This window comes from Bos indicus, chromosome 8, assembly GCF_029378745.1.
Source record: "Bos indicus isolate NIAB-ARS_2022 breed Sahiwal x Tharparkar chromosome 8, NIAB-ARS_B.indTharparkar_mat_pri_1.0, whole genome shotgun sequence".
NCBI classification, from domain to species: domain Eukaryota; kingdom Metazoa; phylum Chordata; class Mammalia; order Artiodactyla; family Bovidae; genus Bos; species Bos indicus.
In genome coordinates, this window is record NC_091767.1 from 67,164,197 (window position 1) to 67,180,561 (window position 16,365).

The 16,365-nt window shown below is 41.4% G+C and overlaps 1 protein-coding gene across 1 annotated transcript in view; it reads right to left on the reverse strand.

Moving 5' to 3' along the window:
• Positions 1 to 16,365, reverse strand: part of SLC18A1 (solute carrier family 18 member A1) — a 56,385-nt gene extending 40,020 nt beyond the window's left edge. Inside the window, exons 1-5 of the mRNA XM_019965718.2 lie at positions 15,857 to 16,365; positions 9,486 to 9,679; positions 7,189 to 7,403; positions 4,366 to 4,726; positions 3,709 to 3,767 (exon numbers count right to left, since the gene is read on the reverse strand). Of these exons, the coding sequence (XP_019821277.2) occupies positions 3,709 to 3,767; positions 4,366 to 4,726; positions 7,189 to 7,312 (544 nt within the window). The 5' untranslated portion in view covers positions 7,313 to 7,403; positions 9,486 to 9,679; positions 15,857 to 16,365. The remainder of the gene's footprint in view (positions 1 to 3,708; positions 3,768 to 4,365; positions 4,727 to 7,188; positions 7,404 to 9,485; positions 9,680 to 15,856) is intronic.

The following is a 16,365-nucleotide window of genomic DNA, read 5'->3' on the forward strand; positions in this document are numbered from 1 at the left end:
TCTCACATCCTGGGAAGCCCCTCAATCCCAGGCAAACTGGGTGGTTGGTCCCCCCTGTTTAGAAGACCAAAGTAATTTTGTACCCCTAACACAGGCCACCATTTAACTCCTAATTACATTGTTTTCCAGCTAGGGACCCTTAGGGAGAGTGATGGGCATCAGCAACCTCATTTAGTATTTAAAAACCCTGAAGGGGACTTCCCTGGTGACACAGTGGATAAGAATCTGCCTGCCAATGCAGGGAACATGAGTTAAATTCCTAGTCCAGGAAAATTCCACTTGCTGCAGGGCAACTAAGCCGGAAAGCCACAACTATTGAGCCTGTGCTTTAGAGCCCTGGAGCCGAAACTACTGAGCCTGCACGCCTAGAGACTGTGCTCTACAGCAGAAGCCACAGGCATAAGAAGCCTGAGCACTGCAATGAAGAATAGCCCCCTCACTGCGGCTGGAGAAAAGCCAGTGCAGCAATGAAGACCCAGTCCAGTCAAAAAGAAAATAAATAAATACTTTAAAAACAAAAACAAAAAAAAAAAAAACGACAAAACCCTGAAGGAATGCTACATGCTGCTGCTGCTAAGTCGCTTCAGTCGTGTCCAACTCTGTGCGACCCCATAGACAGCAGCCCACCAGGCTCCCCTGTCCCTGGGATTCTCCAGGCAAGAACACTGGAGTGGGTTGCCATTTCCTTCTCCTATGCATGAAAATGAAAAGTGAAGTGAAGTCGCTCAGTCGTATCCGACTCTTCGCGACCCCATGGACTGCAGCCCACCAGGCTCCTCCGTCCATGGGATTTTCCAGGCAAGAGTACTGGAGTGGGGTGCCATTGCCTTTTCCAGAATGCTACATAGGATCCCCTAAACACCAAATGTTTGCTAGAGTTAGGCCAACTCAGTATAGCAATACTGGTTATGGCCTAGAAATAATAATTATTACTTAACACACACAGTTTGGTAGATAAGAAAGCTTTCAAAACATGAGTTCTTGTCAGAGAATCAGGCAAGGACCTTATGCTAAAAAGTATGGGATCCACCAGCACACTGCATTATCTTATTTTGCAGCGTGTTTGTCGTGTCTTTCAGGCAGGCATCAAGTGCCGAGAGAAGCCCCTGGGATCCAGTGGTCAAGAATCACTTGCCAATGCAGGGGGCGTGGATAGGATACCTGGTCCAGAAAGATCCCACATGCTGTAGGGCAACTAAGCCTATGCACCACAACTCCTGAAGCCCGTATGCCTAGAGCCTGTGCTCTGCAACAAGAGAAGCCACCGCAACGATGAGATTGAGAGAATATCCCCCATCCACCACAACCGGAAAAAGGCCGTGCACAGCAACGAAGACCCAGCACAGCCAAAAATAAAGCAAATAAATAAATAAATAAGTTTTTTATTAATGGAGTTTATTTAAAAAAAAAAAAAAGAATCTGCCTTCCAATGAAGGGGACAGGGATTCAATCCTTGGTCAGAGAACTAAGATCCCACATGCCTTGGGGCAATTAAACTCATGTGTGGCAATGACTGAACCCATTCAGTCCTCAACTAGAGAGCCCGTGTGCTGCAAACTAGAGAGCCCATGCACTCTGGAGCTCAGGCACCACAGCTAGAGAGAAGCCCACACAACACAACGAAGGATTCTGCTTGCCACAATGAAGACTCAAAGTAGCCAAAAATAAATAAGAAATCTTGGAGTTACTAGAACTCCAAGACGTGTAGAACCACATCTTTTTATTCTTTACATTCCCTCAGTGACTTTTCACTATCAAGGCATACATATGCACCATAGAAATGAATTATATCTATCTCATTTGATGAAACAGAGCACCTTATTACTTGTTAATTTACTGCTTAGCATAGGTTGGGGCTTCCCTGATAGCTCGGTGGCTTCCCTGATAGCCACTTGCAATGCAGGAAACTCCAGTTCAATTCTGGGGTCAGGAAGATCTACTGGAGAAGGAACAGGCTACCCACTCCAGTATTCTTGGGCTTCCCTTGTGACTCAGCTGGTAAAGAATCTGCCTGCATTGTGGGAAACCTGGGTTCAATCCCTGGGTTGGGGAGATCCCCTGGAGAAGGGAAAGGCTACCCACTCCAGTATTCTGGCCTGGAGAATTCCATGGACTGTATAGTCCATGGGGTTGCAAAGAGTCGGATATGACTGAGCAACTTTCACTTTCATCACTTTCAGCCTAGGTTGAGCTCCTAGAAGTTCAATAAAGATTTCCAACTTCAAGCTCTTCATTTTCTGTGATTCAACTAGAATGTCGCAAGTAGGCTGATGGTCTCAGATAGAACTTCACTCATGGAGCTCCTGCACTTTGTACCTTCTAGCCCTGAATGAAACAACTTCCTGTTAGGCACTGGTAGAAAAGAGTCAAGTTCTATGCTGGAAGGGATGGAAACTTCAGGAGGATCAATAGGAAAAATAGAAAAGTAATAGAAAGGTAATAAGAAACATAAGAGGGAGGGACTTCCCTGGTGGTCCAGTGGTTAAGAATCCGCCTATCAATGCAGGAGACATGAATTCCATCTCTGGGCCAAGAGGATCCTACATGCCTCAGGGCAGCTAAGCCTCTGAACCAAAATTACTGAGCCCATGAACTCTAGAGCCTGTGCTCTGAAACGAGAGAAGCCACCACAATGAGAAGCCCTCACATTGCAACTAGAGAGCAGCCCCCACTCACCGTAACTAGAGAAACCCCACACACATCACCAAAGACCCAGCACAGCCACAAATAAATAAATAAACAAATAATGTGGAAAAGAGAAACAAGAGGGAGTATGGGTGTGTTACTTGGAGGAGAGGCAGCAGAGGCACCAAGCTGCCTTCCCCTTTATTAACCTCTCCCCACCCCCTCACCCTCACCCCATATTCATTCTTTCTTATTTTTTCAGGGTCAATTTCCAGGTATATTTTATTTCACTTAATATTCTTATTTTATCTCCATTTTATTTGGAACATTTATCTGATGCTAGGTAGACTATTTGTCTTTCTCTTTCTTGTTTCCTTAGCAAATTTATTTTCTAAATCTATAACCTTTCATGGCCTTCCTTGAAGGCTTTGAAGGCAGTAAACTTTTTCGAATTTGCCAGTTGCTATTGACCAATTTAGATTTTTTGTTAGTTGCCCTTTACCCTTGTAAATCAAAATACTATGACCTATTCTCAAAGATGGGAGGTTTGTACTAAACTCATTCAAGGGATTACTCAAACACACACACACACACACACACACACACACACACTATATTATACATATTAAAACAGCCTTCACAATTTTCCCCAGCTGAATGAAGTGAACTATCTGTTCTTTTACAGTGTAATATACAAATGCCGGGCCTGCCAGTTGGCTCAGTGGTAAAGAATCCACCTGCCAGTGGAAGGAGATGCAGAAGATTCAGGTTCGATCCCTGGGTCAGGGAGATCCCCTAGAGGAGGGAATGGCAACCCACTCCAGTATTCTTGCTGGGATAATCCCAAGGGGTCACAAAGAGTCAGATACAACTGAGCAACTGAGCACAGATACAAATGCCACACAGACTAAGTTGTCTCTACTGCTCTGGTCCTCATAACAAAACTGTAAAGCATTTAAATCAGCGTCATAGGCCACTTAGTCAGATGTCTAGCTAACTTGACTCTGCTATCTTCCCTGTAATGCACGCGATAAAATCAAAGTTAATCAATGAAGTGAAGAATAGCGGGAACAAATTACTTACTAACTGTGGAGATAAACATGATAACAAAGCCAGCAAACATGGGGATGTGATATCCGATCCTAAAAGGGAATTAAAAAAAAGAGATACAAGTCCAATAGCCATCCATATATTTGCACTATATTGTTTCATGTAATTGGGAACAGAAATGTGGTTATTTGAGTGTCTCTGAATGCAGGTTATAGAGATGGAATATGATACATGAATACATATAAATCAACAGGCAAATTTACCTGTCAGCCAGGACCCAAATCCTCTTTTCCAGAAAAGATAACCTAAGCAGAGTGCATATCTTTTTGAAACATCAGAATAATCCCAACCATGAAGTATTAAGAGGCCAGCACTCTAGACTGCAATAGGCTTGTCCTATTTCCACCCTTTCCCCATTTAAACCATGTTCCAGGGCACTGAAATAATACCAATAGAATACTTCTGTTCACTGGTTCTCTTCTTGGTACTAAACAGTCATGATGTTACAAAGAAAACCTGAAACTCGTGGCATTACGCCAATATTGCATTGTCTTTCCCAAAGAGCTGACTGCCTGGGATGCAGACAAGTAATCACCTTTATCCCTTCTAACCATCTTTATGATATCTTAGCCCATCCTCCTATTTCTGAGTCCCTGAGTCCCCTATATGGCACTGCACCCATCAAGATACCTGTTGGTAAGAGGTCCCACGAAGGGGTTGACCAGAAGTTGCATCAGAGCCTTGGAAGCAAATAGAACCCCAACCCATAAGTTCTCTTCCTTCAGGAATTCTGTGGCTTGAAAGCAGTTGTTTCCATGTGCTGGGATGGCTTCAGTGACTGGAGGGGAGATGGTGCCAGAAATGCTGCTTGTCCTTGCTATGCCACTGGGCACACTTTCTTCAACAGCCACAGTGTTGTTTTCAAAGAAGGAGAGGATGGTGGAAAAGGCGGGAGTGAGGGAAGGCTGGGTAGTTGTGGCAGAGCCGAGGTACAGAGAACCGTTGATGTCTTTGAACTCTATGGCATAGAGGTAGGTGGGCACAATGGGCACTGAAAGTGAAGTACAAGTCATGAGCACTAAGGCCAGATTGTCTTTTGACTGTTAGTCAATTCAGGGACATTACCACACAATCCAGATTGATGCTCATGGAGATGTCTAAGTGACATGATCTGAAGTCTACTCAAAGGCTGTGCCAGGACTTCCCTGGTGGTCCAGTGGTTAAGGACCCACCTTTCAACTGAGGACACAGGTTCGATCCCTGGTCTGGGAACTTAGATCCCACATGTTGTGGGGCAACTAAACATGTGTGCCACAACTACTGAGGTCCCTGTGCCCTATAGCCTGTGCTCTGCAACAAGAGAACCCACTGCAATAAGAAGTTCATGTACTGCAACTATAGGGTAGCCTCTAGTCACCACAACTAGAGAAAGCCCGGGTGCATCAACAAAGAACCTGTGAGCCACAAAAAGAACCCAGCACAGCCAAAAAAAAAAAAAAGACTGTGCCTGCCCAAATTATCCTATTAGCCCAAGTTCTGAATTCTAACCATCATACAGCTGGTCCTTGTTATTCATGGATTCCATATTGGCTCATTCACTCACTGGCTAACATTTATTTGTAATCACCAAAATCAATGCTCACAGAGCTAGTATGGTTTTTCTCAGACATACATGCAGAAAACACTGAGTCATCAGATGTTCAGTTTTGCACCTGAGGCTGAACAAGGCCGACTCTGCCTTCTTGTTTCACTCTCACACAGATATGCGGAGCATGAGGTGGGGAGGAGCAGTGCAGGGCAAGAACGTGCTGCTCTGGGGCCAGTTGCGCAGAGCTTGAATCCACTCGGCACCTGTTAGTGGAGCTGCCTCAGGCAAGTCACTTAACACTTCTGAACCTCACTATCTCTTTTGTAAAAAAAAAAAAAATACAATCTACCAGGACAGATAACATTTTTTTTAAATTTAAGATTATATGGGGTATGCATGTATATGTGTGTATTTTCCCAAGGAGCAATTATTTGTTATTAAAATATTAATTGACTAAATGCATGCATGCATGTGTGTACACCAAGTCAGTTCTGTTGTGCCCAACTCTACGGACTATAGCCCACCAGACTCCTCCATCCATAGGATTCTCCAGGCAAGAATACGGGAATGGGTTGCCATGCCCTCCTTCAGGGGTTCTTCTCGACCCAGGGATCGAACCTGAGTCTCCTATGGCTTCTGCATTGCAGGCAACTGACTAAATATTAACTAAGTCCAGTGCTCAGGGGCTTTCCTGGTAGTCCAGTGGCTAAGACTCTATGCTTTCACTGCAGAGTCATGGGTTCGACCCCTGGTCAGGAAACTAAGACCCAGCATGCCCCAAGTGAAGCCATAAATAAATGTGAATATAGATAAATAAACCCAATGTTCACAGAAACTTTGTAGAGCATAATTACCACAAATAAGAACTGACTGTACTGGATCTACAATTTGCCTCGAGAAGATTCTTGTTTAGAAGCATATATTTTACCCAAGGGACTTCCCAGGTGGTGCTAGTGGTAAAGAACTGCCTGCAAATGCAGGAGACATAATGAGACATGGCTTCAATCCCTGGTGGGGAAGATCCCCTGGAGAAGGGCATGGCAATCCACTCCAGTATTCTTGCCTGGAAAATATCAAGGACAGAGGAGCCCAGTGGGTTACAGTCCAGAAGGTCTCAAAGAGTCGGACACAACTGAAGCGACACAGCATGCATGCATGCATTTTATCCGAGGGGAAATATGTTGGCACCCATTTATATACCTGCATAACTAAATGTAAAGATTAGTATACTACCAACTTAAAAAGAAGAACTGGGAGGGGATGAGCCACAGGAAAGTAAGATTTGGATAAGGAGATGGAAATCTACATAGAATATGTTGGGCTTCCCTGGTAGCTCAGCTGGTAAAGAATCCACCTGCAATTCTGCAATGCAGGAGACCCGGATTCGATTCCTGGATCAGGAAGATTCCCTGGAGGAAGGCATGGCAACCCACTCCAGTATTCTTGCCTAGAGAATCCCCATGGACAGAGGAGCCTGGCAGACTACAGTCCAAGGGGTAGCAAAGAATCAGACATGACTGAGCAACTAAGCACAGCATAGAGTGTGTTATTTTGACAGAACAGACAAAAGCAACACAGTGAGAAGCTACTCACTATCCCAGAGGCCTTTGGAATAATTAGCACCCTGGAAAGGAGTAGGGGGAGGAAGAAAAGGATTTCCAGTTCTGGCTCCAGGTCAGGCTCTTTGATTCGATCAGATACTCTCTGAACCCCCTTCTCTTTGAACCTCTGGGGTCTTTCAGCAAAGGTTGGTAAGTTTCAGACTCCATTTCCTGCTGTTTCCTCCAATCCTTAGCAATCTTGGTGTCTTCAAGCACAAAAGGAAAAAGTCTCCAGTCCGTTCACTGCAGAGCTCTAACAGAGCACATGCTGCCCCCTGGGGCACAGAGCAAATTAACCCCCAGCACCGAGACCCCCAAACGTACCCACCACAGTGAGCAGCATGTTGTCCAGGAGCAGAGCAACAAACACCACCAGCAGCACCAGCTTCCGGGACTCTCTCCCCTTCTTCAGTAACCGCTGAGGAGCATCCAAGACTGTCCTGAGCATGCTGAGGGCTGGGCCAGGGCAACTTCTCCACCAGGTTCTCAGGGAGGATCCTGTTATAGTTACAGATCTTTGCAGAAAGAAGGGAGAAATTCTGTCCAGAAAAGTGAAACTCATGATTAAAATGAGAAGCACAAAGAGTTCAAGAGATAGGATGGTATTTGTTTTGGTTTGTTTTTTCACTTTTTAAAAATATTTTCTTGAAGTATAGTTGACTTACAATGTTGGGTTAATTTCTGCTGTACAGCAAGGTGATTCAGTTATATCTATGTATATATTATTTTTCATATTCGTTTCCATTATGGTTTACCACAGGATACTGAACATAGTTCCCTAGCCTTGTTTGTCCATCCTGTATATAATAGTCTGCATCGGCTAATCCCAAACTCCCAAAGATCAGATGGTATTTGAACTTTTCCGTGCTCGCATCTCTGTTCTCTTCTTACACATCTCCATAACCCATTCCTGGAATGCCTTCCAAGAAAGCACTGCTTATCAGCTTTTTATATCTGGAACTTTACCCTGCACATTAAGCAGGCTTTATAGAGTATCATGGAGTCCTGTGTTTCTCAAACATCAGACATTTGCACACCACCTTGGTAGTTTATGGCATATCTGAGGACTACTTGTATTGTTATTTACTTAATCTTTTCCTCTAAAGCCACTCGTTTAAAAGCTGAAACACTATTGTTTAAAAACATAACTTTATGTGCTATATCAAAAAAATAATATTCTACATCTATGTACCACCCCAAAGTAGCCCATGTGCCACAGTGTTATTAAAACTTTTGCTGCCAGCGAGAAACACTGACCTCGACCAGCCTTTTCATCTCACAGATGAGAAATCTGAGATTCAAGAAGCTAAGAGGTTTGTCTCAGGTCACACAATTAGTGACAAACTAGAACAAAATCCCCAATTATTTTTTTTAACTTGCAGGAAAGTACCCCACGCCCTTTCCTTGTTCTGTGGTACTAGAAACACATCTATTTTTTTGTTTAAGCTTGCTCAGAAATTTGTGCTACTCTGTGTAAGTAAAATCCTAGTTTTGATGACTCATTTTCTACTTAGGACTTCACCTCTTTAGTCAGCAAGAAGTCACAGCACTTTGTTAAACTTCAGGTGAGAACAGTTGCTGGGAAGAATTCCACTTTCTTTTATGTTGTTTCTGTTGTAGCATCAACAATTCCAATTTTATAATGTTTGAAATAGATTACTGTCAAGAAACATATCAGGCTCAAAAAATTGTGTTCCCCTTCATTTGAAACCTATCTTAAGAAAATAATCAGAAATACAAATATTTTCAAGTAAATAATTAAATGTTTAAAATAAATAATCCTATTTATGTTAGTGAAGAAATGATACATTTCGATGATAGAATATAAATAGTTCTCAAAAATAATGTTTTCAAATAATTTTGATGATTTAGAAAATATCATTAATATGTTAAGAAAAAATGATATTAGACTGTATTTATAGCCTGATCTCAATTATATAAAAAATATAGATGCACCATTTTAAAAGAATAGAAAGATACACACACAAGAGCCACACAAGAGTTATTATAATCAATGACAAATTATCTTCTTTTTGAGTTATTCTATAACTTAATTATTCTAGAATTAACTAATTCCATAATATAAGAAAGAAATAATTTTAAATGATTATCATCGGGGTTCAATAGCCAACTTCACATGTTGGAAATATCCAAGCAGTGAGCTACTCTGTTCTAAGGCAAGGGCTAGAGGAAAAATACCATCCACACTACAGATCCAAGTGACTGAGGAGTGCCCATGGAACCAAATTTTCAGATCAGAAATTAAGAAATAAGCAGAAAATGCCTGCAAATCATTTAAGAACCTTCATTTCTCTGAATATAAGGAAAAGCTATTTCTAAATACAAATTGACTTAGGATATATAAGAAATGCATACATAAGAAAATAAGAAAAGACTAAAAGAAAAACAATGGAAAACTAAAAGATGTAAAATGGAATAAAATAAGTACTCTGAGAACAGACCAAAAATATATAAGTGATCAAAACCAAAGGGAACAACAAACCAAACAAAACCAGGAATTTGTCAACAAATCAGTAGTAAATTTTAAAGTCAAAACTCTCTATTCAGAGACACAAATTATAAAGAAGGATTAAATGTGGCCAGAGAGAGAAACATCTTACCTTAGAGTTCACCTGGTATCAGGTACTCAGTGAGGTATTGCCAGCTGTTAACAGTTCAGCACGGACTTTTCTCATAAAGTGTGCCTTCTGGTGGATTTATTGCCACAGGTTATCTGAGGAGGCCACGTGTGCCCTTTGTCCACAAAGATTTAATTGGAACCTTAGCTCCCTGCGTCACAGGGAGGAAAGCAGCACTGAAGAGCACAAAGAGCGGGGAGAAATCATCCTAAACAAAGATGCACTAGGCTACACTGTTTTCCATCCACGCTTATCTATCATCAAACACGTTAACTTTTGTCTGGGTCTGAATACAAATTGGAAGATACAACGGAACCAGGGTACAGATCTTGTCCCTTGTTACTTAGTCAAAGAGCTCCACATATCCAGTTGCTTTCTGGAAATAAACAAATATTAGAACACCCACAGGACCAATTAAAAAAAGACAAAAAAAAAAAAAAACTGCAATTCTCAAGTATAAAAATCCAACTCCCGTGGCCTCTTTGGAGGCATCGATTGTGCACTTCCATTTTTATATCCCAATGCTAGCTCAATGCCTAGCACATAGCAGCCTCCAGTAAATATTTCTTGTGTTGATGACTGGATGGATGGGTTACATGAGAGAGTATGGCTCATTATGGAAGCTTGGAGTGGCCCTATACTTTTATGACATTGAAGAGTCATCATTAGGGCAAAGAACATGAATGCTAAGTCACTTCAGTCATGTCCAACTCTATTCAACCCCACAGATTGTAGCCCGCCAGATTCCTCTGTCCATGGGATTCTCTAGGCAAGAATACTAGAGTGGATTGCCATTTCTTACTCCAGGGGATCTTCCTGACCCAGGGATCTAACTTTTGTGACTCTTGCTTTAACAGGCAGGTTCTTTACCATTAGCACCACCTGGGAAGCTCATGCAAAGAACATAAATAATTTATAAAAGAGCAAATACAACTTTTGAGCAGAGTAGCAGCAGACTTTACCTAACTGTGCAAGTTGTAGCCCCTCCTAATTGTCTAAATTAACTAGGGAATTTTCAACTTAGGGCTTAAAAAAAAGAGAGAGATTTAAAGAAAAACTGGAAAAAGAAATAGGAAGGAAACAACAGAAACAGGAGGAGTTGAGTATATGAGCTTGCTATTGCTGATATAACAAATTACCACACACTTAATGGCTTATAACAACACAAACATATTATCTTAGAGTTCTTGAGGTCAGAATTCCAATACAGGTCTTACTGGGCTAAAACTCAAGAAGTTGGCAAGGTTACAATTATATATTTTCAGTTAACTGTAGCCATACTACTACTTACAGACTAGCCAAGTTTGGAGTGTTCTCATAAATGCTCATCATTGTTAATAATCAGAGTGTTGTCTATCAAACAGAGGTGAGTTCTTATCTTCCTCCTGTTTAAATTTCTAAAGTTAGCGGGGGAAAAGCTGGTGTGAGTACATGCTCAGTTGTGTCCAACTCTTTGAGACCCCATGGACTGTAGCCTGCCAGATTCCTCTGTCCATGGAATTTCCCAGGCAAGAATGCTGGAGTGGGTTGCCATTTCCTACTCCAGGGGATCTTCCTAATCCAGGGATCAAACCCTTGACTCCTGCATTGCAGGAGGATTCTTTACCACTGAGCCACGTGGGAAGCTCACTATGAATAAAGGGAAATATAAATTCAAATACACTATTAGTGTGCAAATAGATACAATGCTTTAATGAGCAATTTGGCTTTCTATCTCGTCTTTTTTCATTTTCTGCTTTGGGATAATTTTTTAAATTGACGAACAGTTAATTTACAATGTTGTGTTAGTTCCAAGTTTTGAATGACTCAGTTATATATTAATATGTATGTATAAATTTTTTCAGACTCTTTTCCATTATAGGTTATTTTTGAGTACAGTTCCCTGTGTCATACAATAGGTCCTTACTATTTACCTATTTTATATACAGTAGTATGTATATATTAATCCCAAACTCCTATCTCCCCCATCTCTTGTCTTTCAAATCATAAAATATCCATATCTTTTAAGGTAGTAATTGCACTTTTTAAGAATCTATTCTAAGAAAATAAGCTAAAATATACAGGAAATATCACAGGTACAAAATTTTTATCAGCAGCGAGGGAAAAGTTAGAAACATCTCAATGTCCAACTGTAGAAAAAGATTTAAGTGTATGGATTTTAAGGACTGACATGTTGATGCTAAAACAAGGAAAAAAGGTTTATTATGAAGGCTATGTGTCAAACTGGAAAAAATATACATGTTTATACCTAAATATTACATTTATATTACCTGTGATATTTCCCCTATATTTTAGCTTATTTTCTTAGAATAGATTCTTTAAAAGTGCAATTACTACCTTAAAAGATATGGATATTTTATAATTTGAAAGACAAGAGATGGGGGAGATAAATTAGGACTTTGGGATTAATATATACATAATGCTAAGTTGCTTCAGTCGTGTCCGACTCTGTGCAACCCCATAGATGGCAGCCCACCAGGCTCCCCCATCCCTGGGATTCTCTAGGCAAGAACACTGGAGTGGGTTGCCATTTCCTTCTCCAATGCATGAGAGTGAAAAGTGAAAGTGAAGTCACTCAGTCGTGCCTGACTCTTAGCGACCCCATGGACTGCAGCCTACCAGGCTCCTCCATCCAAGGGATTTTCCAGGCAAGAGTACTGGAGTGGAGTGCCATTGCCTTCTCCATATGCATACTACTGTATATAAAATATATACTACTTATATAAAGCATATAAAAAATATACTACTGTATATAAAAGTCAGGTATATATATAAAAAAACTAGGTAAACAGTAAGGACCTATTGTGAAAAGGAGAGAAGCAAAAAGCAAAGGAGAAAAGGAAAGATATAAGCATCTGAATGCAGAGTTCCAAAGAATAGCAAGAAGAGATAAGAAAGCCTTCCTCAGCGACCAATGCAAAGAAATAGAGGAAAACAACAGAATGGGAAAGACTAGAGATCTCTTCATTAAAATTAGAGATACCAAAGGAACATTTCATGCAAAGATGGGCTCCATAAATGACAGAAATGGTATGGACCTAACAGAAGCAGAAGATATTAAGAAGAGATGGCAAGAATACACAGAAGAACTGTACAAAAAAGATCTTCATGACAAGATAATCACGTTGGTGTGATCACTCACCCAGAGCGAGACATCCTGGAATGTGAAGTCAAGTGGGCCTTAGAAAGCATCACTATGAACAAAGCTAGTGGAGGTGATGGAATTCCAGTTGAGCTATTTCAAATCCTGAAAGACGATGCTGTGAAAGTGCTTCACTCAATATGCCAGCAAATTTGGAAAACTCAGCAGTGGCCACAGGACTGGAAAAGGTCCGTTTTCATTCCAACCCCAAGAAAGGCAATGCCAAATAATGCTCAAACTACCGCACAATGGCACTCATCTCACACGCTAGTAAAGTAATGCTCAAAATTCTCCAAGCCAGGCTTCAGCAATACATGAACCGTGAACTTCCAGATCTTCAAGCTGGTTTTAGAAAAGGCAGAGGAACCAGAGATCAAATTGCCAACATCTGCTGGATCATTGAAAAAGTAAGAGAGTTCCAGAAAAATATCTATTTCTGCTTTATTGGCTATGCCAAAGCCTTTGACTGTGTGGATCACAAGAAACTGTAGGAAATTCTGAAAGAGATGGGAATACCAGACCACCTGACCTGCCTCTTGAGAAACCTGTATGCAGGTCAGGAAGCAACAGTTAGAAGTGGACATGGAACAACAGACTGGTTCCAAATAGGAAAAGGAGTTCGTCAAGGCTGTATATTGTCACCCTGCTTATTTAACTTCTATGCAGAGTACATCATGAGAAACGCTGCGCTGGAAGAAGCACAAGCTGGAATCAAGATTGCCGGGAGAAATATCAATAACCTCAGATATGCAGATGACACCACCCTTATGGCAGAAAGTGAAGAGGAACTAAAAAGCCTCTTGATGAAAGTGAAAGTGGAGAGTGACAAAGTTGGCTTAAAGCTCAACATTCAGAAAACAAAGATCATGGCATCCGGTCCCATCACTTCATGGGAAATAGATGGGGAAACAGTAGAAACAGTGTCAGACTTTATTTTTGGGGGCTCCAAAATCACTGCGTTTGGTGATTACAGCCATGAAATTAAGAGACGCTTACTCCTTGGAAGGAAAGTTATGACCAACCTAGATAGCATATTCAAAAGCAGAGACATTACTTTGCCAACAAAGGTCCATATAGTCAAGGCTATGGTTTTTCCTGTGGTCATGTATGGATGTGAGAGTTGGACTGTGAAGAAAGCTGAGTGCCGAAGAATTGATGCTTTTGAACTGTAGTGCTGGAGAAGACTCTTGAGAGTCCCTTGGACTGCAAGGAGATCCAACCAGTCCATTCTGAAGGAGATCAGTCCTGGGATTTCTTTGGAAGGAATGATGCTAAAGCTGAAACTCCAGTACTTTGGCCACCTCATGCGAAGAGTTGACTCATTGGAAAAGACTCTGATGCTGGGAGGGATTAGAGGCAGAAGGAGAAGGGGACGACAGAGGATGAGATGGTTGGATGGCATCACTGACTCGATGGATATGAGTCTGAGTGAACTCCGGGAGCTGGTGATGGACAGGGAGGCCTGGCGTGCTGTGATTCATGGGGTTGCAAAGAATTGGACACGACTGAGTGACTGAACTGAAATATTACATTGGGAAGTAAGAAAGTAGAGTATAAAACTTCATGTAAATTCACAGTAGTATTGTGCACAATTGTTGAAAGGGGAAAGTAAGCCAAGTGTTCACTGATGAATGAACAGATAAACAAATGTGATATTTGTACACAGTGGAATATTTTTCAGCCTTAAATATGAAGGACATTCTGACACATGCCACATGGATAAACCTTCAGGACATTAGGCTAAGTTTAATAAGCCAGTCACAAGAAGACAAATGCTGTTTGATTTCACTTATTTGGGCTAACTAGAGTAGTGGAATTCATAGAATCAGAAAGTAAAAAGGTTTCAGGGATCTGGAGGGAGGAGGAAGTAAGTTTTTGCTTTGCAAGCTAAGAAACTTCCAGAGTTTGGCTGGTTGCACAACAATATGAATATACTTAATGCTACTGAACTTTCACTTTAAAATGGCTAAGATGATAATTTTTTTATTATGTGAATTTTATTATAATCAATTTTAAATATTATGTGCGTTGCAATTTTTTAATCTATAAAAATTTCATATGCATAAGACAAATGCGTGCGTGCGTGCTCAGTTGCTTCAGTCGTGTGCAACCCCATAGCCTGTAGCCCACCAGGATCCTCTGTTCATGGGATTCTCCAGGCAAGAATACTGGAGTTGGTTGCCATGCCCTTCTCCAACATAAGACAAATATACCTAAGTTATATTAGTGGTTATGCTAAATGGCATAACAGTCCCATCATCTAATTGCTAAATGGAATCCGGTCCCATCACTTCATGGCAAATAGATGGGGAAACAGTGGAAACAGTGACAGACTTTATTTTGGGGGGCTCCAAAATCACTGCAGATGCTGACTGCAGCCATGAAATTAAAAGACGCTTGCTCCTTGGAAGAAAAGTAAACAGCATATTACAAAGCAGAGACATTATTTTACCTACAAAGGTCCACTTAGTCAAAGCTATTGTTTTTCCAGTAGGCAAGTATGGATGTGAGAGTCGGACTATAAAGAAAGCTGAGCACCGAAGAATTGATGCTTTTGAACTGTGGTGTTGGAGAAAACTCTTGAGAGTCCCTTGGACTCAAGGAGATCCAATCAGTCCATCCTAAAGGAAATCAGTCTTGAATATTCATTGGAAGGACTGATGCTGAAGCTGAATGGGAAGAACTGACTCATTGGAAAAGACCCTGATGCTGAGAAAGATTGAAGGCAGGAGGAGAAGGGGTCAACAGAGGATGAGATGGTTGGATGGCATCACTGACTCAAGGGACATGAGTTTGAGTAAGCTCCAGGAGTTGGTGATGGACAGGGAAGCCTGGCATGCTACAGTCCATGGGGTCACAAAGAGTTGGACACGACCGAGCGACTGAACTGAACTGACTGATGCTAAATGGCAAAAACTATAGATTTCTTTATTATGCAAATTATTTTGAAAAGATTTAAAAATAAAAAGTCACCAGTAAAAGTAAGAGCTCAGTCTGTGTGTCATTAGACTTGTAGATGCTGAGTCCCCAGGAGTAATCCATTTCTAGCCAGATCAGCCTGTTGAGAATAATCTGGAACTGAAATAGAACTTAGAGGCTCTTTGACAGTGGTTCTGTTATCACTCCAGTTAAAGTGGCTGGAACACAGCATCATCAGACAGACAGCTTTTTTCTCCAGACCAAAGAACATATATAACCCAATTACACTTACATTTGGCTGTGGTCCACGTGGCCTGCCAGAGTAAATGGTCCTGTGACTGGGACACAGAGGGTGCTTTTGTTTCTCATTGCTTCCTCTTTCTCTTGCTTTCAGATATTTAACAATCAGTCCCAACTTCCTCTTATATCAAGTATAGGTCAGCATTCCAGCCTCAGACTGGAGAGGTTTCGTTCTTGTCAGAGGCTTCTAAAAAGGCAGCCAGGGGATTGTTGCATTAATGGCTGTGATCTACATGGCATTGTGTGTGCATGCTCAGTCGCTCAGTCATGTCCAACTCTTTTTGACCGAACCAGCTGGCCATCAGGCTCCTCTGTCCATGCAATTTTCCAGGCAAGCATACTGGAATGGGTTGCTATTTCTTCCTCTTGGGGATCTTCCTGATTCAGGGATCAAACCTGTGTCTCCTGCTTCTCCTGCATTGACAGGCAGATTCTTTACCACTGAGCCATCTGTGGGCCCTGCAAATGGGATCTGTGTCCCCATAGGAATGTCTTTGTCTT